The sequence below is a fragment of the Convolutriloba macropyga genome, chromosome 6 (genome assembly GCF_964194025.1).
Source record: "Convolutriloba macropyga chromosome 6, txConMacr16.3, whole genome shotgun sequence".
NCBI classification, from domain to species: domain Eukaryota; kingdom Metazoa; phylum Xenacoelomorpha; order Acoela; family Convolutidae; genus Convolutriloba; species Convolutriloba macropyga.
In genome coordinates this window covers 19,126,903-19,150,535 of record NC_134473.1, presented here as the reverse complement: position 1 = coordinate 19,150,535, position 23,633 = coordinate 19,126,903, and the positions used below count along the sequence as shown (strand labels likewise).

The 23,633-nt window shown below is 35.3% G+C and overlaps 1 protein-coding gene across 1 annotated transcript; it reads right to left on the bottom strand.

Moving 5' to 3' along the window:
* Positions 1-8,611: 8,611 nt before the first annotated feature.
* LOC142341547 (ATP-dependent zinc metalloprotease YME1L1-like) lies at positions 8,612-20,105 on the bottom strand. The gene is made up of 6 exons (XM_075392568.1): positions 19,916-20,105; positions 19,165-19,396; positions 18,206-18,394; positions 11,084-11,520; positions 10,579-10,868; positions 8,612-9,088 (listed from the first exon to the last, which is right to left on the bottom strand). The coding sequence occupies exons 2-6, from the start codon at positions 19,379-19,381 to the stop codon at positions 8,647-8,649; spliced, it is 1,575 nt and encodes a 524-aa protein (XP_075248683.1). The 5' UTR covers positions 19,382-19,396; positions 19,916-20,105; the 3' UTR covers positions 8,612-8,646.
* Between the last annotated feature and the right edge of the window lie 3,528 nt (positions 20,106-23,633).

Genomic DNA, 23,633 nt, shown 5'->3' with positions numbered 1-23,633 from the left:
GATTGGGTTTCTTATTGACATTAGAAGACCAACAGCTGTGAACACTAAAGCTGTGTGAACATCCAAGTCTGTGAAGACTTAAAGATGTGTTAAATTGAAAACAAATCTCGAAAGAGTTTGTTTCAAATTTGTGAATCATTGATGCTGTAAAAAAATATTCTTTATCAAAACATTACCGATATAAAATCTACAAAATTTTTGAAGTTTGTCGTTTATAGTGCTGCACTTATTTGTACAACTAGTTAATTAGGAGCACATTTTTACAAGGTTACTGGAGTTCTCCCATTATGGCCCCATCTTATAGCACCTTAAACATTGTAAACACCATACCGGAGGAGGAGCTATGAGTTATGATTCGCTCATGAGTTTGATCAGGACAAAAATTGCAACTTCACGCAGAATTTGTTTACTATGTTCGAGTAGAGTTTTTTTGACCTAAGTGAACTTAAAAGATGTGGTTAGTCTAGAACTGACGTTTGTCAAAAAGCAATCATTTTCTTTCTATGCGCTCAAAGTTATGCCGAAAAAACATTTTACAGCTGTGCTTCGATATCCCTCATGTCATATGATTACAACATTCATTAATTTAGTGTAGTAAAATTAAAAGATGTAATGTTTCAGTACAGATTATTTTGCCTTTCATTTCCATATTATTCAACCTTCATTTTGTTTTGTTTTTCGCTGTCTGAATTCATATCTGTTCATCCATATTTTACTTCTCGCGTGGTGATTAAATGTATTGTTCATAAATACCTTTTGTTGACCAGTACATAAAATTTCACTCAGGTGCACTCCTCACTTCAAATTCAATTATTCATTTCTTCTCAAGATTTCATGCAGCGAAGCTCAGGATCAAAATAACAAAGTATTTCGGTTAGCAAAATCAGTTCTAGAAAAACGGCCTAAACTAACTTAATAAACTACAAGGTGCAGCCAGCAAACAAACAACTCCTCTAAGGATTGAAGCATTTTGGGAAACGACAGAATCAAGCCAGCAATCGGCCGTGATCTCCATGACCAAACTGGACTTGCAACTTGCAGCTATCCGTCCAACTGACCAAATTGGACGTGGAACGCAACCAGGTATGCAAATGGTCAATTGGCACCATAGACTCCTAAACTAATTACTTTGATTGAAAGATCATGAAATCATGTAGCTAAATCAAAAACTCATACACAATTTCATCCAATATATTAAAAGAAAGACCGGTTAGCGAGATATCGATAGATTCCAAAATCCTTAGTAAAGCTAATCAACAAAAATAAATATCAAATGCTAAACGCAGAAACGTTAATTGAATCAATATCTCAGCAAATCAGTAATCCCATGCCACAGAGCACTACATACTTTCCAACAATACAACTCAAATTTGCAATGCAGCCAACTAAATGTACATCCTGAAATGGCTAAACACTGTATTTTCAACACGGCGATATGACGGTATAAACGGTGATATGATCACAGACTCACAAACCGATTTCAAACTGCATTCTATGGTCTTACTGGTATGCTACAGAACTGTAGTAGTAATTTGATAAAACTTTAAGTGAACAAAAAAACACCTACTGCTTCATAGATGACATTTTGATAGTTAGCAAAGGTACAGAAGATGAGCACAAAAAGCATATCTTAGATAGTCTTCGTCGACTAAATGACAAAAATTTTTGACTCAAATTACCTAAATGCCAATAGTTTGGCTTGCCTGTCACTTTTACGAAGCACAATACGGAGATTTTGTCATTCAGAAGCACAATATCTGCAATTTTGTTTATTGAAGCACCACAGACCTTGAAAAAACTTGGATCATTTCTTGGATCATCATTCGCCGCCCGGCTCGTCTTAATATATATTGGTAAATTTGTTCCCAATCTTGCTCAATTAATTCATTTATTACACCTTCTTCTTCACAAATCAGTAATGTTTGTCCTGACTGAAACAGGTGAACACTTTAAAAGAAAGTGAAAATCGCATCGCGGAAGCTACAGATAAATGTCATTACAACGCGACGCCCAAAAATTGAGTAAAATGCGATTCTTCAGGTGCCAACCTCGGAACGGCCTTCGAACAATTTACACTTGACGATGATTTCTAAATTAATGCGAAGAAAGGTACAGTCTAACTATAACGGAACCGTTAGGTGTACTTTGGTCTATCGAATACTCCAAATATTAACTTTACGGACAACAATTTACTGATCATAGTGTAATTATTGACCATAGAAAAAACAGCGTAATTACTGATCATAAAGCCCTACTTTCGATACTCGAGGAAAACGGTTCCAAAAATTCCTATAACAACCGTCTAACACGTTGGGTTGATAGAAATTTGCCATACCAACTTTTGATCGAACATATGCCAGGCGCAAACATGTGTCGTGTGGTTCATATTTCTCGAAATCCTAAGGAAAAACCTGAAATAGCTATCTGCATGTAATGAGGAGGAAATTTCTATTGTTGTTTTGGAATTAATTTCTTAGATTCATTAGATTAAATTTCAATACAATTATCGCTCCAATTGCACTCATTACTTGCAACACACGATCCCGCACTGCAAAGTAATACCAGTTTAAATTTAAACAGTTCGCTAGCCGAGAAACACTATTCATTAAGAAAAATTTTGCGGAAATTAATTAACATTCCAATCGTCCTTGTAGAAATCAGATTGCAAAAACCAAAAACAGGGTCTTTTTGCCCGATTTCCTGGACAAAACCCGTCTTCTTCTACTTGCTCTAAAACAATTTTCATCAATAGAATTGCCATGACTTCGAAATCAAGAAACGAACAACGCGTATCAGATTGAGGGAATCATCCAATACTACAAAACTTCCATCAACCTCATTACCCAATTCGCCGGCCGGCTCGTCTATTATCAGTACACCGCTAACCAATTGCACACAAATTCCAATTTTTGAAAATATAGTGGCTAAAGTATTCAAGTAGAGTTTAAGAGCGTCACTTAATAGTGTAGACGCCGGGTTGAAAGAGGTGTGTGATTGCGTCCTAAACACTAACGAGTAGCGATTGAAAGAAATCAATCCATATAAACATTCGTACTGGCAGGACCTCTACATGCGATCCGGATGCCTCTACATTGATGAAAAATAGCCAACCAAACGTGATAGCCAGTTACTTGGGGCAAGATATGTACGGCTACACACTGCTGGTGGCCATACATGAACAGAAATTTGATTTTTAAATGAACCGAATGTAACCCATTCACAGCAATTGCTAAGAATCCTAAATCGGTAATTCACGCAAAGTAATTTACTTTCCATATTTCATTTTCTGAACCGAGCCAACAAATACAAAATGAGTTGGGGGTACTTTTGAAGAAAAGGACAACAAAATATACTTTTAGCAGCAACAGATCAACTTTCTAAATACTCTACGGCATGTATCTTCGAAAAAGCAAACTGCTCAAGTGTAACAAAATTATTGGACATGTATACTGACAACCATGGAGTACCACGTATTGTCTTGTGGAATTCAGAAAAAGAGTTTTTGCTAAAAAAACTGTTTAGATTTCATTGAAGTACCAGTTTATGACTATTCGGCAGTTATACTGGTAGAAAGACTAATACAGACCATTGAAAATAGACTTGCACGCATTTAAGAAGAAAAATTGGCTGCAAATTTGTTCAACATAAAGCAGGCGTTGAAGATTATCATACACCAATTGAGAATATGTAAACAATAAAAAACGAAAGTCTCGCCATTAGAAGCGCACTTAAAAAAAGCCTAACAACCCGCTGAGCGTAAAATATAAAACTCCTAATCTGTCAAATCTCTCAAACGAGGACATAATAAATCATTATTTAGTTCAAGACACTGTCACCCCGGAAGCCAATCTCCCGGAAGACAAATGGGCCAATGGATATCCTACTGATATCAAAGTGGAGAAGGGGATCACATGAGCAACCCACAAAGCGAACGAGAGGGAGAAAAAGAATGAGGATGTCAAACAACTTTGTCTTCTCTTGAGTTACCTTTGCCACCCGATCCATTTATCCGAGCGCGCAGTCCAGTTAAAACTGGAGCCCCACTATTTCGAATAATAAAGAACCCGAAAACTTTATCGAGGCAGACCGCAATACCGACATTGCCAAATTTGGCACACAACTCAAGCGTCAGATTTCTATGAACATATACGCTCACAGACGAGTGCCACAAACTGGACACTCTTTCAAGAGAAATTTTAAAGACATATTAAAGAATTAACGAGAAAAAAGGAGACAAAAATGTGAAACACAAACGACAGGAGCCCGGCAGCGGAGCATCATCCTGCATATGCAATACAGCCCTCACAATGCAGGGCGGAATGCTAAATTTTCCTAATTTCGCGGTCCTACGAGAACAGACGTCTCCCCCGATTGAACAATCGCAAAGCAAATTTTACCACCATCGACATCAAGCGTACCTTCATCAGCTCTACAACAAGTACTTTCTGCTCACGCTAAAGATGGAAATAGTGAGAAACGTACAAGCGGAAGACCCAAAAAAAGCCCGGATTATTTTGGAAATTTAGGCACTTCCTCAACGACTGAGTCCCTAAACGACGACCAACCAAGACGTAAACGTTTACCCAGAGACATTAAATTAAAGAAACAATGTCCACGTCAGTCGCGAAACTGTAAGTGCAAGCGACAGCTGAATAGGCCCCGGAAGAACGAAGCGTTATCGGCAGTTATTGGACAGGTTTCAACTACTGAAACGCGAGTGTCTTTTTTTGCTGACAACAGGAGTCTGACGACCGATGCTATTTTTTGAAAATTCAGGAAGCAGAGCTAAATAACAGTTCTGGCTAAAACTGCCGCGCAAAGAACTGTTAAAATTTTATTTTATTAGCTATCACTAGCTATTTAAACAGTAATTATATTGTTACTTTATATTTAATGGGGGACATATTATTAATTTTCTTAGTATGTTATTATAAATAAATTTTTTTGATGTGAAATTTTAATCAAAAATATGAAAGGTATGTCGTACGTGTACATCATTCATTAATTCAGTGCAGTAAAAAACATTGTTATATTTCAGATGGTTTTGTCCTTCTTTTGCAAATTATTTATCCTTCCTTTTGTTCTTTTTAACGCTGTCTGAATTTATGTCAGTTCATCCAGATTTTAATTCCCGCGCCTTGATAAAAAGTTTTGTTCATAAATGCCTTTTGTTGACGAATACTTTAAGTTTCTTTCTGCAATCCCCATTTTGAATTCAGTTATTTAATTTTCCCCGTGATTTCATGCTGCAAACCCCAGGTCCAAACTAATTGAGGGTTTCACTTAGCGAAATCAATTTCAGAAAACCAGGTTTGATGTTGCTCAGCGATGACTGTACTAATTTAATAAAAAACGACAAATCGCGCAAACGCCAACTCTAGCTAGTCATATACCTTTTATATCAAGTCCAAACTTCATCAAATTAAAAATCACTAACATCTAAAATTATGTTTTGTGCTACCTATACAAAACTTGTTGTTTAAGAAAACTAATATTACTTTCCGTATTTTGCAACTATGATTTTTGCTATTTTTCGTTTTCTTGTTTACTTTTCTTGTTTTTTACTTTTGTTTTGTTTTGATATTTTTTTGTTAGTATTTTTTTAGAAATAAAATTTCTTTGGTGTGAAATTTTAATCAAAAATCTGAAGGGTATGTCGTACGTGTACATCATTCATTAATTTAGTGCAGTAGAAAAACATTGTAGTATATCAGATTGTTTTGCCCTTCATTTTCATATTATTCATCCTTCATTTTGTTCTTTTTAACGCTGTCTGAGTTTATGTCTGTTCATCCATATTTTAATTCCCACGTCTTGATAAAAAAAATTTGTTCATAAATGCCTTTTGTTGACGAATACTTTAAGTTTCTTTCTGCAATCCCCATTTTGAATTCAGTTATTTAATTTTTCAAGTGATTTCGCGCTGCAAAGCTCAGGTCCAAACTAATCGAGGGTTTCGCTTAGCGAAATCTATTCCAGAAAACAAGGCTTGATGTTGCTCAGCGATGATTGCACTAATTTAATAAATAACAACAAATCGCGGAAACAGCAACTATGGCTAGTCATATACCCTTCATCTCAAGTCCAAAATTCATCAAATTAAAAATCACTAACATCTAAAATTATGTTTTGTGCTACCTATACAAAATATGTTGTTTAAGAAAACTAAAATTAATTTCCATATTTTGTAACTAAGAGTTTTGCTATTTTTCGTTTTCTTGTTTACTTTTTGCGTTTTTTTACTTCATTGCGAATCGTAACTTGCTCTATGACTAAAAACATCCGCAACACAACCATTGTGATCATTTATCACTATTGCGTTGTAGTTCAGAATCTCTGCAGATATCTTTTTCCTTAGGACAATCTTTTGTTTGCTTTAACTTTCATCGCTATTTCCGAAATTTATTGATTTTGAAAAAAATTTTCGGGCAACATCTTTGCCCGAAGTCATTTTCTCTCGTAACAACCATCTGCATTTCATAATTATTATTAGTATGTCTTTTACGAGCCTGTTGCGCAGCCTCTGTGATCTTTTATTTTTGTTGCTTTATTTCAAAACAATTGCAGATGTTTTTCATTACATAAAACTTTTTTGTTCGCTTTCAACTTTATTGCTTCTTTTGCATTTTTTTTTCTTTTATGGCGTTTGTGAAATTTTTTGCCCAGAATCATTTTGTCTCGTAACGGCTAACTGCATCTCCTAATTTTATTTAGCATGTCTTTTAGGACTCATGGAAACATCGTCTGGACATTGTTTTCAGTGTTAAAATATTACCCGTAATCGAAATAATTAACATTAAAGATATGAACGGAGCAACTTCTGTATACAGTAGTGTTGCCCGCTTGAAAAAAAATCACGTGTTTAAAAAGGTCTTGATGTGAGCGCTTTTCTGAACATTGTACAAGGTAAAAACCTTTCCTCAATATAGCGGCATACCAAACTTTTTGTGCTCTATTTTGTGCCCTACTGGCAGTAAAATTGAACCTGAATTGAACTAAAATGGAGCGATGTGATTCAGTGTCCAGTAATGGTGCTTTCGTGACAGCAGAAAAATCACATTTTTACACATATGTTATTCTAGATACTCTTCACACAACAGTTTGATTAGATATTACAAGGTTTTTATAAGTTCAATTAGGCAAATTGAGTTTCATTTGCCTAATTGAACCAAATACTAATTGTACTCAAATCTTTGAGATAGTAAGCTCTCTATGTCAGTTTTCCAACTTTTTGATTTCTAATTCAGGATTCTTCGCTTTGAGTTTACACCGAGAAAATTTTTCGTTTTAGCTGCTATTGTAGCTGTATTGTTTAAAATCTCCATAACATTTACTTGCTCCTTTCAGTCATCTATTCAGTTTCCAAAGCATTGAAAAGATTGATTAGCAAACAAATGTCAAAGAAGTGAGCAACCTTCTTACCTGGCAGTAAAATTGAGCCTGAATCGAAATAATTTGTATAATTAACTTGCTTAGGGCTTCTGTGAAGGTTCCCAACCTGCCAATTTCTGTTGTCCACGTTTCCAATTGCCGACCGTCTGGTTCGCGGACTTTCTCATTTTTCACACTGGAATCTTCGCTTTAGAAATTTTGCCAGTTGTCCGCCGTTGGTAGGAATGTTTTCCCCAGCTGGTTTCTTTTCTTCAGCATGTTAGTTCAAACTAATATTTCCTAATTCGCCGTATTGTTCTATCTGGTGCACTAGGACCAATTACTGAAAAAATTCCCTGTGTTTAGGGGGGGGGGGGGTGGGTGTTGTCTCAGGCCCATGAACGTAATATTTGTTGTAAATCAGAATTAGTCCAGAATGTGAAGGAATCGTTTCGGTTACCAGCACCATGTTAAGAATGTCGGTTCTCGTTTACTGAAGGCTAAAATCATGCTTCAATAACAGAATCAATTTTTCAGCATTTTTACAGTCCAGCATTGTTAACATAAGTAAAGCCTTGAGTCTCGTTACAGTCTAACGCCGATTCCGATTGATCCAGAAGGTTTTTGGTGTAGACAGGACCGGGTAAACGTGTCGGCGTCCTGTCATAACAGCTTCAATACTTGCCATGTGACGGAATGGCTAATTATAATTGACCATGTTTTATGACTTTTAATGCAAACAATCAAAATTCGTACGCTGCGATCATTTAGAATTTAAATTAAACTACATAAAATTTTGAAAAATTTTACAGCGAAAAGAGTTGCATTTGACGTCATCGTTCCGGCTCCTTTTCAGGGCACAATTTCGACTGATGTTCCTTACTGTAATAAACTATTTAAGATTTATTATTTTATATGTCATTTTTGCTTACTTCGACCGAATGAATACCTTCCCACAGTTTGAATAGGATTAGTTGGAACGTACAGTGCTAACTGACATTATCGAATAGTTGAGCTGGATTTACTCAACAGGCATCGATGCGACATGCAATCAGTGAAGTCGTTCATTGACAGAATCCAAGACATAGGGTAAGTTGGCTTTAAAATACATACAACAGACACAATAATTGTCTAATTTAGCTTCCTTATACGGTTTTTGAACGTTTTTACAACGCCGAAGATCACCATCCGGAGCACAATAATATATCTATACAGTTCACTCCATATACTAAGAAACCACCACAAACCAAATAATAAATTTGAAAAATGTATACACTATTTTAAAATTTGCCTAATTTCGTCAGCAGTCAACTTGTACTTTTCCAACAATTTTTCACTTAATTTCAAATGTTCCTTTGAATGTTTTTCCATAATTTTCTTAGCAGTCTCTTCAGCATTGTCCAATATTCCTTTCACCTCTTTCTCGATCATCGCCTGGTACTTTTCGCTCATTCTCCACTTGTCACCCGCGGGGTACAACCTCTCTCCGAATCCGTAAGTTGTTACAAACTTAGTTGCAAATGCTCTCGCGTGTTGATAGTCTGAACTACAACCAGTGGTATGCTTGTCTTTACTCGCCCCCAACAGAGCCTCTTCGCCCAGTTTGCCCGCCAGCGCGACAGCTATTCTTGATTGAATCATCTGCTTTGTGAGGAAGTCTTCGCTTATGTCGTAACGGAGGTGGCCCAAAGAATTGGAACGCCTTTCTATTGTCACCCTGAAGAGAACAAAACATAGCTGGCAGATTGCCAGAAAATAGCCGCAATAGATTCGCAGATCGGCTAAAAAAACAGTAAAAAATACAGACAAAAAAAATTCGTCTTTTCATTGAGGGCTGATCTGTTATATTTTGATTAAAAATCCATATAAGTTATTGCTGCCTCTATTAGCTGCTCACAAATAACCTTCATTTAGAGTGACACACACCCATTTGACCTTATCTCTTTGAATTAAAGTAAATAAAAGTCAATTTCAAAGTGAGGAAGTCATTTTTGAGAGTGAGGTATGTCAAGTGTGATCAAAAATTTAATCACGCGCATGAACAAAAAAACTCGCTCCACTAAGAGCGAAAAATGACGTCACACATGCGATTCAGTTGAAATTGCATGCACGAATGAACAAAAAGTGGCTGTGACGTCATATGGTCGTAACAAAAATCATGACGACGAAATAAAAAAACATAGCAGGACAAGTCCTCACGTACAATTCAAAGAATTTTCATTGACTAAACAGAAAACTAGACCTAGAACGGACTATGAATGGATTGCAAAAACCATTTAGAAAAAAATCCGATCTAAAAAATTGAAAAAACAGTAAAAATCAAAGTGAAATTGCCGCATGTGAACAAAAAACCACTAGCGAGAAAGCGAATTGTTGTTCAAACACCGTTTTCTCACTCTACTTTAAAGTTAGAGCGAAAAAATTTCACGCCGTAAAACCACTCGCTTTTTCGCTCCATTTGCTGTTTCGGCGTGACCAAAATCACTACTCCAATTTGACTTCAAAAATCATGAAAATGTGTGAACAGATCTTTAAAAAAAAGACAGCGCCCCAATACAATTCAAATTCTTTGAATTGTAAAAAAAACCAAGAGAAGGCCAATAATAGCCCCAGCTATCGCTGTGCGGCTATTAATAAAAAACTATTTTCCATTTTGGTCGTTATTTAATACAGCTGAACTGAGTGGAACAATTTTGAAAAATAATTGCAGGTGATGGAAAAATACACATCTACGTGTTTGCTCAAAGCTCAAAAACCAATTCCAAAATCAAAAATAGAGTCATGCTTTATTGTTTTGAGTACCATTGTTTTACCATACTTGACAACCGTGTACATTATTTACTACAGACTAAAGACATCGAAAACCAAGTTGACACAAATTGAGTGAATTAAAATGCTCAAAAAATTAGATGTAATTTTTGGTTAATAGCTACGTTCCAACAGCTTTAAGCAGCACTCAAATCTTGCTATGATCAGCCATATTTCGAAAGGTCTGGGAAAACATGGCCGCTCTGCAATATTCTCCCATTTCTTTTTCTTTTAAAAAAACGATTGCAATACTTTGATTTTGGATATATAGGCGCATTCCTATAGTAACATTAGCTCCTGCAAGAAATGGTCTGTATTGCTGAGGACGAGTGACGAGCACTCTAGAGGTATTCCACAATAACTTACTGCATTGGCAGCATAAATGAGGGAACAACCTACCCATAGTACGGAACTTTAAGATAGTGAGCCACAATGGTATGCGCAGCTTCGTGATATGCCGTGTTTTTTAGCTCCTCCAAGTCTTCCACAAAATCACCCTTTTTATTCTTTTCCCTGCCCAGTTCATTCTTCACTCTGGCCCAGTCCAGGTGCTTCATCTGGACAGACACATCTCCATCGTTGGCTGCTTTCAAGGCTGCCTGGTTCACAAGGTTTTCAATCGAAGCTCCAGAGTAGCCAATTAGATTGGTGGCAAACTTCGTCACGTCCAATGTCCCGTCCGTTTTAACCTAGAAAAGAGCCTTCCAATTTTCCCTTGAATCAAACAGTCAATTACCACCCAAAAACATCAGTCATTCGATTTATCATCGTAAAAACTTTATAATGACATATTTTGTGCTCCTTCAACATTTATTGTTTCATGTACAGTAGACCACAGTACTTTGCTCTGTATAAATAAAAGTGTATAAAAAAGACAGGTAAGAACTCATGGCTCGACACTGACCTTCTTCAAATAATGCTGAACAAGTTTGATCCGACCGTCCGCATCAGGTAACGACAACACGACTTTGTTATCAAACCTTCCGGCTCGTGTCAATGCAGGATCCAAGATCTGCCCCAGATTGGTCGCTCCAATCACAATAATTCCATTATTCTCTTTAAACCCATCCATTTCTGCCAACAGCTGATTAATAGTCTGGCGAGAATTGCCACGAGAGCTCCTGTCACCGCCCACTGCGTCAATTTCGTCAATAAAAATTACACATGGTGCATGATTGCGTGCTTTTTCGAAGAGTTCCTTCACCCTGCTAGCCCCCACACCCACGAATATTTCGTCAAATGAGGACCCGGACTGGTAGAAGAAAGGGACACCTGCCTCAGTTGCGACAGCTCTTGCCATCATTGTTTTGCCCACACCAGGTGGTCCCATCAGAAGAACTCCTTTCAACAACAAAAGATTATCATTAAACACAAGCAGTTTTTCCGAGAGTTGATGAACATCAGAGCTATACAGCCGCCAGATAAGACATCAAATCAAGAACTAATATCAATACTTCAAATCTCCAAACTTCTAAAATTCACAATGCAAAAACGTTATTGTTTTCATAACTAGTCGATTGGCTGAATAGCTTATGAACACTGACAGTAAATGCGTCTATATATCGATAACTTCCAAAAATAACTTCCTAATGAGAGTAAACAAGAACAAGTATCACAACCAATAAGCATTAGAGATGGTAACTAAGATTTGCAAGAACAAAGCTCATGTAGCCGGCATCTGAAATTGGGCTTTAATGGTTTATCCCGTTTCTAATTTTGATTTTGATTGTGATTCTGTTCCTTTTAGATTGCTTTGCTGAGAAACTGCTGTTTAACAACATTTTGAGCAAAATGAGCGAAGAAAAAAATAGAGCGAATAGAAGCCTAGAGAAGTAATGAATATCTAAAGACCGTCAAAATGAGGTAAAGCGAAGAAAAAACCTAGATGAAAGAATTCAGGAAACGACTTGGAGAAAATTGGTCACCGTAACTCACATAGTGAACATCCTATTTAAAACTATTGATGTTTTTCAAACAATAGTGAACCAGGAACATGAACATGGAAAAGTATCCGATCGAAAAAACATACGAAAGCTTCTTCATATCTGCTTCTTTATAAACTGAAACTCCAAAAAACTATTGGCAAAAGACCACGCGATACGGTTAGTTTTCAATTTGTAATGATTCTTTAAAAAAACTGCCAAACTGCCAAAAGTAATATCAACTCAATCGAAAGACAACGAAAACCAATAGAACAACTAATTTGAACCATAGAATTCCCCAAATGCTGTAAAAATTTGAAGAAGAATATCAAAACTTGAATACATAAAAAAGGTCCCAAAAGGCAAAACGCTAAAAAAATAGCTCAAAATTTAATCCAAAAGTGTATTATTATTTCAGATAATCACAAATGTTTTATTAGTAATTGGTAATATATGTTAGTAGTAGCAAATGTTAGTAAAAATTAGGTGTAAAAACGAAGTATTACAAATGTAAAAACGAACTATTGTTAGTTTAGATGATTGCGACAAGAACCGTTCACTGAAAAAAAATGGAAGCTTAAAAAATGCTCCAAAAAAACGTGAAAATTCGCTTTCGTAGGGAAATTTTTTATACACCTTTTGTTACTCAAAAATGCAACATGAACAGAGCGGCAACCATTCTCTTATCTCTCTGATCTTCAGGTTTGTTCAGCACTTTGACAAACCCTTCGTTTTCACTAATTTCACTTCCCTATTTTAAGTACACTCGAACAAAATTACCGTTTAAAAAGAGATTTCCAGAATCGACTCAAAAAACCACAAAAATCTGACCCTCTGAAAAACTAATACCCACAAAAACCACTCAAGAAAAAAAAATATTTGAAAATTTATGCAAAAATAAGCTCTTATAAAAAGCTCGAAGTAAAAACACTAAAAAAATTATAAGGAAAGAAATTCCGTTAGTAAGTAGGAGCATTGAAATGCTCGCAAAACAATAGACAAGTCATAATAGGCTACGAAACTGGCCTAATATAAACAAATAAGAGTCAAAAAATAAGAAAATTGTTCAAAATTTCTCGATTTTTTGGTGCTATTTCTCGATACAAACAATTTCATACCATTGAAACCAGAATACCATCGTATAAATAAATATACGTCCAAAACTACCGTTTAAAAAGAAAAGATTTCCAGAGTCAACTCAAAAACCGTCTCTGCCACAAAAACTTAACTCTCTGACAAACCTATACCTAAAAAACCACTCAAGGTAAAAAATATTAGAAGTAAATAAGCTATTACAAAAAATTTGAACTAAAAAAAGAAAGAAATTACTTAAATTACACGGGCAAATAAGGAGAGGGAAAAATTCCCTTTAAGTAAGTAGGACTACTGAAATGCTCGCAAAACAACAGGCAAGTCATAATACGCTAGGAAACGTGTCTAAATAAACGAAAAACTGAAAAAAAAATTTAAAATTTTGCAATTTTTGCGCTATTTCGCCAAAGATTTGCCTTAAAATCAGCAAAAAAAATGAAAACACCCTAAAAATAAATTTAACCTCATCAATGACCAAAAACTTCCGACAACTGTCACAAGAAGCCTAACATTAAAATAATATCATAACCAAACCTCTCAACTACAAAAATTAAAACTGCTTTAGAAAGCCACACGTGACAAACTTTGCTTGCTTACAGAAATCTTTTTACCCCAATTTCTCTCTCAAAAACAACGGTATGAACAAAAAAACTACTCTCTATACGCTCCACTCTTCAATTTTGTGCAGCACCCAAACCACTTTTATTTTTTTTCACGCATTTCATTTCCTGTTTCACAATTCACTACTATAAAGTGGATTAAAAAAGACTTCTCCAATACTACTCTTCGAGTCGTAAAAAAGAAGAGTAAGAAGAGCCTGCTAAGAAAATGACGGCAGCTATTAAAAAGTTAATCAAAAAGTTCACCATTAATATTTCGTATTGGAGCCATTTGAGCGTAAACAATTGCCAATGATTGTAGTTAATCAATGCCAGGTATCCAACAAATATCATCCAACTTATATCGAAATCCGAGAAGAACCCCGATTAATGTACGAGGAACACCAACTCTTCTAAAACGATATATTGCAAATGAATCTGGTTTTTTCTCAATCAATTTTTTGAATAAGCAATTACTGCTATTGGTTCCCATAACCCCGATTGCGATGCAAATATCAAAAAAATGACATTAGATGTTTAACAAAAACTTTTTGAAAAGCGTGCTATTTCTATTGTATTTCGTAGCTGCCATCATCCTGCTTCTTAATGAGCGGATACAGGGACAAGTATCAATGCCAATGAATAACAGACCTAACAATTAGACTAAATAGAAAAAAATCAATTAACTGGCATCTAAACCAGGGCTTTATGGGTTTCTGCAGTTTCTATTTCTGCAGAAATAATTTTTCGGTATCAACACCGCTCACTTACAGTTGCTTTGCAGAGCAAGTACTGTTAAAAAGAATTCTGAGCAGAATAACACGAATGAAACTAATCTCGATAAGTCCAAAAGATTTCGCAAGAAATGTTGAGCAAGCATTGAAACTGGTAAAGCGAAACAAATTGTTATTTGACGAAACCTGATACGTCATGAAATGCAATCCAAAATAATAAAATAAAATAACCTCAACCCAACCAGCACAAAAAACTCATCACTACAAGCCATACATACAGACAAAAAAATGGTTTCACAAATTTAGAGAAAATAGTAGCATTTAAATTTTAGATAGCTTTGGCATCAGCGAGTTGAACACCAAGTTTTCCAATGCAAAATGCAATACGGGCACTCACAGAAAAATTGCCATCTAAAAAATCTTGCTAGACATTTGACAGGAAGCAGAAGCAGGTAAAAAGAACTAGTGTCAAAACTTAGCAACAATACTTAGGATTCGTGGTTCGCATCGCTACCAAGCAACCTCACGAATATGAACAAAATCTAAGTCAGACTCTAACTGCAAGATTAATATTGTTTCTGTTTAGCACGTGAGCGCAAAAACAACAAAGACAAAAATATCAAAAAAAGACAAATAATTGCTAGTTTTTTCTGTTTGTCCAGTCATGTTCACCAAAAACCAATTCTTGCAAAAAAAATACAAAACAATCAAATTGCAGGTTGGCAGAACCAAAAGATGGTTGAACATAAAACAAACAGAGGCAAAAACTACTGAAACGTTCCAAAAGTTCTTCAAACTTCCTGATAGCCCAGATTGAAATGATTGAAAAAATGTCAACGGCTCTTTGGAGACGAAAAATAAAAGACAAACACTTTCTAAAACTGGCATAAAATAATTGCAGATGGTATTGCTAATATCTCTAATATTTTGATACCCAAATTTTCAAAACATCAAATCAGCTAAGTTGCAGGCAGTCCAGAAACATATGTTGCACACAGATGCAAAAAGACAGAAAAGTGTTGAAACTAGAAAATATTAAACAAATTACTGAAATATTTCGAAATTTCTTGATACTAATTGGCTCAAACCAAGTCTTTACAGTAAAAAAAACAGCTCAAAAATGACAAAACAGTTCAAAAATAATGGAAAAACTGCAACTTCACATTTTTTAATCTGGAATTAGAAAAAACTTAAAAAGTATGAGATGCAATTTTTGAATAAATCAGAATTCTACCAAATGGGGCCAATGTGATCTAGGAATTGCGACAAACGTCATTTGAAACCCAAAAAAACTTCTAAAAAAGGGCATCTCACCTTGAACTTAGGCCTTCCAAGCAACTTATGATTTTAGGACCACTCGAACCACTTTCTGGCCTCATGAATTATAAGCCCCTAGGGTTTTACCAGCCTCTCTCGTTATGAACAAATCGAAACGCTATCGAAAAAATTTCAGAACATCTTAAAAAACATAGTAGTACAAGTGCTGAAATACAAACCAGAGAAATGAATTAAAAATTTACATCCCGTTGACCTGACCGGCACGCAAACAGTGAGCCAATTAATAAAAACGAGCCATAACGACAATAACGTTTCTCAAAAGTATTTTCTGTTTTAACAATACGATAATTGTAGCATTTGAATAAATATATAGGGTATTGAATGGAGATCTGTCAAAAAAGCAAGACAGGGATAACATAGAAGGTAGACAAATCTGGATCAACATATAAACTGATAATGAACCAGGCAAAAATTATTTTAAAAAATTCAAATATCAAGAATTACTTGTGGTTGGTTCGCTGAACGTTCTGAGCGTTAATGTCTTCAAAATAACTATGTACTGCTAAATTGAAAGCAGAAATAATTGCTAATTTGTCTACTTCTTTGATAATCAAGTCTTCAAAACTGATTCCTGCAAATCTACAAAATCTACGAACAAATTACTGCCAGGCAGGAAAAATTCCGGTTGGACACCTTGGAGATAAACAGAAGCAAAAATGACAAAAATTTGGGAACTTTGAAAAGAATAGTCAAAAACACTAAAAACGTTCGTTTCACAAACCGAATGTCCTTAAAAACTAATTTGCGCAGAAGAAATTTGCAAACTTTCAATTAAAAAAAACGTGAAGAGCAATACATATAGCAAAAATTCCGTTTGGAGAAGATTAACTTGCAGAAGACATCAATGAACAGTTTCCAATGTAATTTGAAGATCTACGTGTCACAAAAGACAAACATTAAAATCGCACTTTTTGGAGACCACCAATTTGAAAACCAGTCATTTAACCTAAAATATAGCAATTCCATTTAACCTCCAAGCAATTTCAGCATACTGAGCACTTGAGTGACTACAAAAATCAGCTTAGATCATTCAATTGAACTTATTACTCGCTAGGCAGCAAATGTTTGTACCCCTTTTGAATGCTCAAAATCAGGGACAAATGTAAGAGCAGATCTTTCAGTAAAAAGCTAACAAATTACGTGCTAAAATTATAGTCCAATGAATTGAATGAAAAACGCGACTTGACGTGAAGAATGACTTGAATGAAAAACTCTTGACTTGACAAGCAGAAAAAGGAAGTCAACGAGGACTGCTCCAAAATTAGAGGAACAAAAATCTAGAGGCAAATATCAACATCGCATTTGAATTTGTGCCTCTGCAACCAGAATACGACAAAACGAGAACATCTGAATATAAACCTGTCTTGAAGTACAAAAGACGAGCAGAGGCAAAACAAAAAACATTGAGCGAATTTTAACCTTTGGAAAAAAATCAAATTTTTCATTAAATCTGTTTAAAAAATTTGGTTTTAATGTCTTCAAAAGCAGTGTTTATCAATTATGTAAGAATTGTTAGTCCTTTGTACTCAGAAATCACAAAAGTTTTCAACCTTTTTAATAATAAAGTCTTCCAAACAGGCTATTTCTTGCAAATGCTCCAAGCCAACACATACAGGTTATCGGAATGCCTGATTGGGATATGGGAAGAATACAAAAGCAACGTAAAATCGTTTAAGAACTACAGAAATCTAGCAGAAACTAATACTAAGTCTCAAAAAATGTTAGAGTTGATGCGTCGTAAGTTTGCTGTAGCTAAAATGTACTCATTGAAATACCTAAAAGCTGTAGAAAAACTTCATTGGCCGATGAAAGTCCAAAAAATTCAGAAAGTGTCTAATTTCTCTATTTTCACACTAAAGTCTTCAAGAAAAAATTCTTCTTACCAAAAAGTGCAGACGAAAATGCAGGCCAGCCTGGTCGGACATGAACGACAAAAAATTTAAATCTTTAAAAATACAATTATTAAATATTTTATTACGATTTTTGAAGCTAATGTCCTTCAGATCAATTTTGTACCGCTAAAATTAACCCCTCAACCCATCTGCAAGCTTTAAGAAACTGTTAATTCTGTTCTGAAAGCTCAAAGTCATGAAAAATGTGCAAACACATCTTACAAAAAAAGACGGAGTACCAATACAATTCGAATTCTTTTGAGCGCAAAATAGTCGTGTGGGAAGATGACGGCGGCTAATAAAAATGAAATGACTAAAAAATGAAACAAGCAGAAACGGAGAAATGCCAATAACTCAAATTTGTTGCCGAAAAAATATTATGTATCTATTGAGCTCATAAGCTGCCCACAACTCAACTTCAGTACACGACTCCCTCAATGTCTTCCTACCCTTGGGCACTTTTCCTCCCAGAGCCGCAAGTTGCCTGGGCTTCCTGAGGTAGAACACGATGTCTTGCAACTCGTCCTTAGCCTCGTCACATCCCACAATGTCTCCGAAACGGACTGGCTTGAAGTCTGTCCCATTGACTGCTTTGAATCGCGACATCTTAGATCCAGCTCTCACACCTGATGACTTGGCTGGAAAAAAGATCGAAATAAAACACAACCCGACTAACCTCGGATGAATTGCTCTCGAACGACAGACGGGGACAATTTAATTCAGAGGGAGTGTAGATTAGAAATGTTTTATGGGTGCAAAAATTTTAACCCACATGGATTCAAACCCCGGACATCCAGGTTGGCGGTCGAAATCTTAATATTTCAGCTACAATGGCTTTGCGTTCCTTCCGCTGAAAATCGATGTTATGAACGAACTTGATTTCAGAACGAGAGCAACTTACATCCTCAAAAATGAGGGTGAAAAAGTCACTCAAGAAGTCAAAGAATTTCTAGAACAAAAGCGCAAAAACGTTCAAACAAAAAAAGACACACGCTTACAATAATTGCTTCAAACTTCACTCGAGAGCAATAAATTACGATAAGTTTTTATGAGTGTACAATAAGGCGAGTGCTAAAGCAAGCTTATTCGAAATAAAGATTCAAAATATCGAGAGATTGAAAACCGTTTAAACAAAAAGTGAGAATAAAATTCTAACAGTAAGTCCCTTTATTTTTTGCAAATCTTACAAAAGAAGTTCTCTTCACTGCAGCCTGCAATATGGACAAAACTGACTACATTCATTGCTATTCTGGATTATTCAGACTCCTAAAGTCAAGTTTTATGTAGCTCTTTGTTTCAAATAGAACAAACGGACAGGGGTTGTATATAATTTGCGACCCACATAGCTTTGGTGGTGGGAGCTTTTGTTTTTTAACAATACATTTGTCTTTTTAAAGATGTTACTTACAAGGATCCAAAGTACTGTTAGCAGAGCCAATAATAGCATTCTTCTGTGAATCCTGCATGTTGTACACATTATATGAGAAGTAGAGCAGAACACCGGCAGCACCCAAACCAACGAGTCTGCGAAATATATACACTACTGTGTTGCCTCCATTCACCATCCGAAACAGAAACGATTCATTCGAATCCGAGCCAGATTGTCCTCGTAAATTAGATCCCATTATAACTCCATGCTGATGTGTGGAACAATCTCCTCTCTTGTTTGTTTACACCTTTTTTTGAACAAGAATCAGTGGAAATTTTCCTTTTGCGGAACTGTTAAGACAAAATTTTAGGCTTTGTAGATAATAGCAAGAGTGCTCAATTAATTTCACAAATGGATGTTTCACAATCATAAAGGAAGCCTTGTTGATACCGGCTTCACATTCATTAAGTAATAATTATACAATAATATTACAATAAGATTTTAGTTTTGCCAGCCTGAATATTGCCAAAAACTCTGTTTGGCAGCCTGAACAGTTTGAACTATGAAAAATTAAATTTTGACTTACCATTGCAAAGGGCCTTCATCATATATTAAACTTCCCATTGCCATCATTTTCAGATTATAAGAGCAAATCAAATTTGATTCTTATGACACCAGAACAACAAAAGAAACAATTGCTCGTGAAAAAAAAACTTCCATCAAATGTCACAAATTTGAATCGAAACAGTATCTACGTGTATAAAACATTAGGGAGAGGAAACCGTTCCTGGAAAGCGTTTTTCGCCCTTGATCGTTCTGACTTTAAAATTCCTCGCGTGTGTTCCAACAACTGTTCCTGTTCCTCTTTCTGTTGCACCTCTTTGGATTTAGGGAAAAAGGAAGGCTGCCAACTTTTGACTGTAGGAGAACTAGACCGGTGTTTCTTGGAATGAAAGCTTCGAATGAAACTTATATTTACAGGATACATCAACCCAAAAACATTTAGGAGACTTTTCGAATTTGAACTGTGCGAGGCTATTTCGCATATTAACACATCATTTGCACATTTTGTTAGTCTTTTCGATGACAAACAACTGACATTTTGTTTGCAAGGCTGAAATTGTAAAATGCTCTGTTCCAGCTGTGTGGCCCTCCCGATGCATGTAGACCGAATCATAACTTGTAGTACTCGAGACAATATTAATCTGAAAAATGAACAAAGATAAGGCAATGCTGCTTTTCGCAATCATAATTTTTGGTTTATTCAATCTGCGTCTATGTCATGAAATCTATAAAATACGCATTCCTCATTCGAATACACATGAACTTGCCAATATTCAAAATAGCGATCGCAGGATGATTGAAAGTACTGTGCAATGCAATGAAGGATGCGAACATCCTAATGGACCCAACCATCTAAAAGAATTTAATCGCTACCAAGCAACCTCACAAATATGAACAAAATCTAAGTCAGACTCTAACTGCAAGATTAATATTGTTTCTGTTTAGCACGTGAGCGCAAAAACAACAAAGACAAAAATATCAAAAAAAGACAAATAATTGCTAGTTTTTTCTGTTTGTCCAGTCATGTTCACCAAAAACCAATTCTTGCAAAAAAAATACAAAACAATCAAATTGCAGGTTGGCAGAACCAAAAGATGGTTGAACATAAAACAAACAGAGGCAAAAACAACTGAAACGTTCCAAAAGTTCTTCAAACTTCCTGATAGCCCAGATTGAAATGATTGAAAAAATGTCAACGACTCTTTGGAGACGAAAAATAAAAGACAAACACTTTCTAAAACTGGCATAAAATAATTGCAGATGGTATTGCTAATATCTCTAATATTTTGATACCCAAATTTTCAAAACATCAAATCAGCTAAGTTGCAGGCAGTCCAGAAACATATGTTGCACACAGATGCAAAAAGACAGAAAAGTGTTGAAACTAGAAAATATTAAACAAATTACTGAAATATTTCGAAATTTCTTGATACTAATTGGCTCAAACCAAGTCTTTACAGTAAAAAAAAACAGCTCAAAAATGACAAAACAGTTCAAAAATAATGGAAAAACTGCAACTTCACATTTTTTAATCTGGAATTAGAAAAAACTTAAAAAGTATGAGATGCAATTTTTGAATAAATCAGAATTCTACCAAATGGGGCCAATGTGATCTAGGAATTGCGACAAACGTCATTTGAAACCCAAAAAAACTTCTAAAAAAGGGCATCTCACCTTGAACTTAGGCCTTCCAAGCAACTTATGATTTTAGGACCACTCGAACCACTTTCTGGCCTCATGAATTATAAGCCCCTAGGGTTTTACCAGCCTCTCTCGTTATGAACAAATAAAAACGCTATCGAAAAAATTTCAGAACATCTTAAAAAACATAGTAGTACAAGTGCTGAAATACAAACCAAAGAAATGAATTAAAAATTTACATCCCGTTGACCTGACCGGCACGCAAACAGTGAGCCAATTAATAAAAACGAGCCATAACGACAATACCGTTTCTCAAAAGTATTTTCTGTTTTAACAATACGATAATTGTAGCATTTGAATAAATATATAGGGTATTGAATGGAGATCTGTCAAAAAAGCAAGACAGGGATAACATAGAAGGTAGACAAATCTGGATCAACATATAAACTGATAATGAACCAGGCAAAAATTATTTTAAAAAATTCAAATATCAAGAATTACTTGTGGTTGGTTCGCTGAACGTTCTGAGCGTTAATGTCTTCAAAATAACTATGTACTGCTAAATTGAAAGCAGAAATAATTGCTAATTTGTCTACTTCTTTGATAATCAAGTCTTCAAAACTGATTCCTGCAAATCTACAAAATCTACGAACAAATTACTGCCAGGCAGGAAAAATTCCGGTTGGACACCTTGGAGATAAACAGAAGCAAAAATGACAAAAATTTGGGAACTTTGAAAAGAATAGTCAAAAACACTAAAAACGTTCGTTTCACAAACCGAATGTCCTTAAAAACTAATTTGCGCAGACAAAATTTGCAAACTTTCAATTAAAAAAAAAGTGAAGAGCAATACATATAGCAAAAATTCCGTTTGGAGAAGATTAACTTGCAGAAGACATCAATGAACAGTTTCCAATGTAATTTGAAGATCTACGTGTCACAAAAGACAAACATTAAAATCGCACTTTTTGGAGACCACCAATTTGAAAACCAGTCATTTAACCTAAAATATAGCAATTCCATTTAACCTCCAAGCAATTTCAGCATACTGAGCACTTGAGTGACTACAAAAATCAGCTTAGATCATTCAATTGAACTTATTACTCGCTAGGCAGCAAATGTTTGTACCCCTTTTGAATGCTCAAAATCAGGGACAAATGTAAGAGCAGATCTTTCAGTAAAAAGCTAACAAATTACGTGCTAAAATTATAGTCCAATGAATTGAATGAAAAACGCGACTTGACGTGAAGAATGACTTGAATGAAAAACTCTTGACTTGACAAGCAGAAAAAGGAAGTCAACGAGGACTGCTCCAAAATTAGAGGAACAAAAATCTAGAGGCAAATATCAACATCGCATTTGAATTTGTGCCTCTGCAACCAGAATACGACAAAACGAGAACATCTGAATATAAACCTGTCTTGAAGTACAAAAGACGAGCAGAGGCAAAACAAAAAACATTGAGCGAATTTTAACCTTTGGAAAAAAATCAAATTTTTCATTAAATCTGTTTAAAAAATTTGGTTTTAATGTCTTCAAAAGCAGTGTTTATCAATTATGTAAGAATTGTTAGTCCTTTGTACTCAGAAATCACAAAAGTTTTCAACCTTTTTAATAATAAAGTCTTCCAAACAGGCTATTTCTTGCAAATGCTCCAAGCCAACACATACAGGTTATCGGAATGCCTGATTGGGATATGGGAAGAATACAAAAGCAACGTAAAATCGTTTAAGAACTACAGAAATCTAGCAGAAACTAATACTAAGTCTCAAAAAATGTTAGAGTTGATGCGTCGTAAGTTTGCTGTAGCTAAAATGTACTCATTGAAATACCTAAAAGCTGTAGAAAAACTTCATTGGCCGATGAAAGTCCAAAAAATTCAGAAAGTGTCTAATTTCTCTATTTTCACACTAAAGTCTTCAAGAAAAAATTCTTCTTACCAAAAAGTGCAGACGAAAATGCAGGCCAACCTGGTCGGACATGAACGACAAAAAATTTAAATCTTTAAAAATACAATTATTAAATATTTTATTACGATTTTTGAAGCTAATGTCCTGCAGATCAATTTTGTACCGCTAAAATTAACCCCTCAACCCATCTGCAAGCTTTAAGAAACAGTTAATTCTGTTCTGAAAGCTCAAAGTCATGAAAAATGTGCAAACACATCTTACAAAAAAAGACGGAGTACCAATACAATTCGAATTCTTTTGAGCGCAAAATAGTCGTGTGGGAAGATGACGGCGGCTAATAAAAATGAAATGACTAAAAAATGAAACAAGCAGAAACGGAGAAATGCCAATAAC

Excerpts from the sequence above, each read along its gene's own strand:
- LOC142341547 (XM_075392568.1), bottom strand. The coding sequence starts at position 19,381 with ATGGGATCTAATTTACGAGGACAATCTGGCTCGGATTCGAATGAATCG. Across the intron at positions 11,521-18,205 it reads GGGAGGAAAAGTGCCCAAGG|GAGTTCTTCTGATGGGACCA; the intron begins GTAGGAAGACAT and ends TGTTGTTGAAAG. Across the intron at positions 9,089-10,578 it reads CTTAAAGTTCCGTACTATGG|GGTGACAATAGAAAGGCGTT; the intron begins GTAGGTTGTTCC and ends TGTTCTCTTCAG.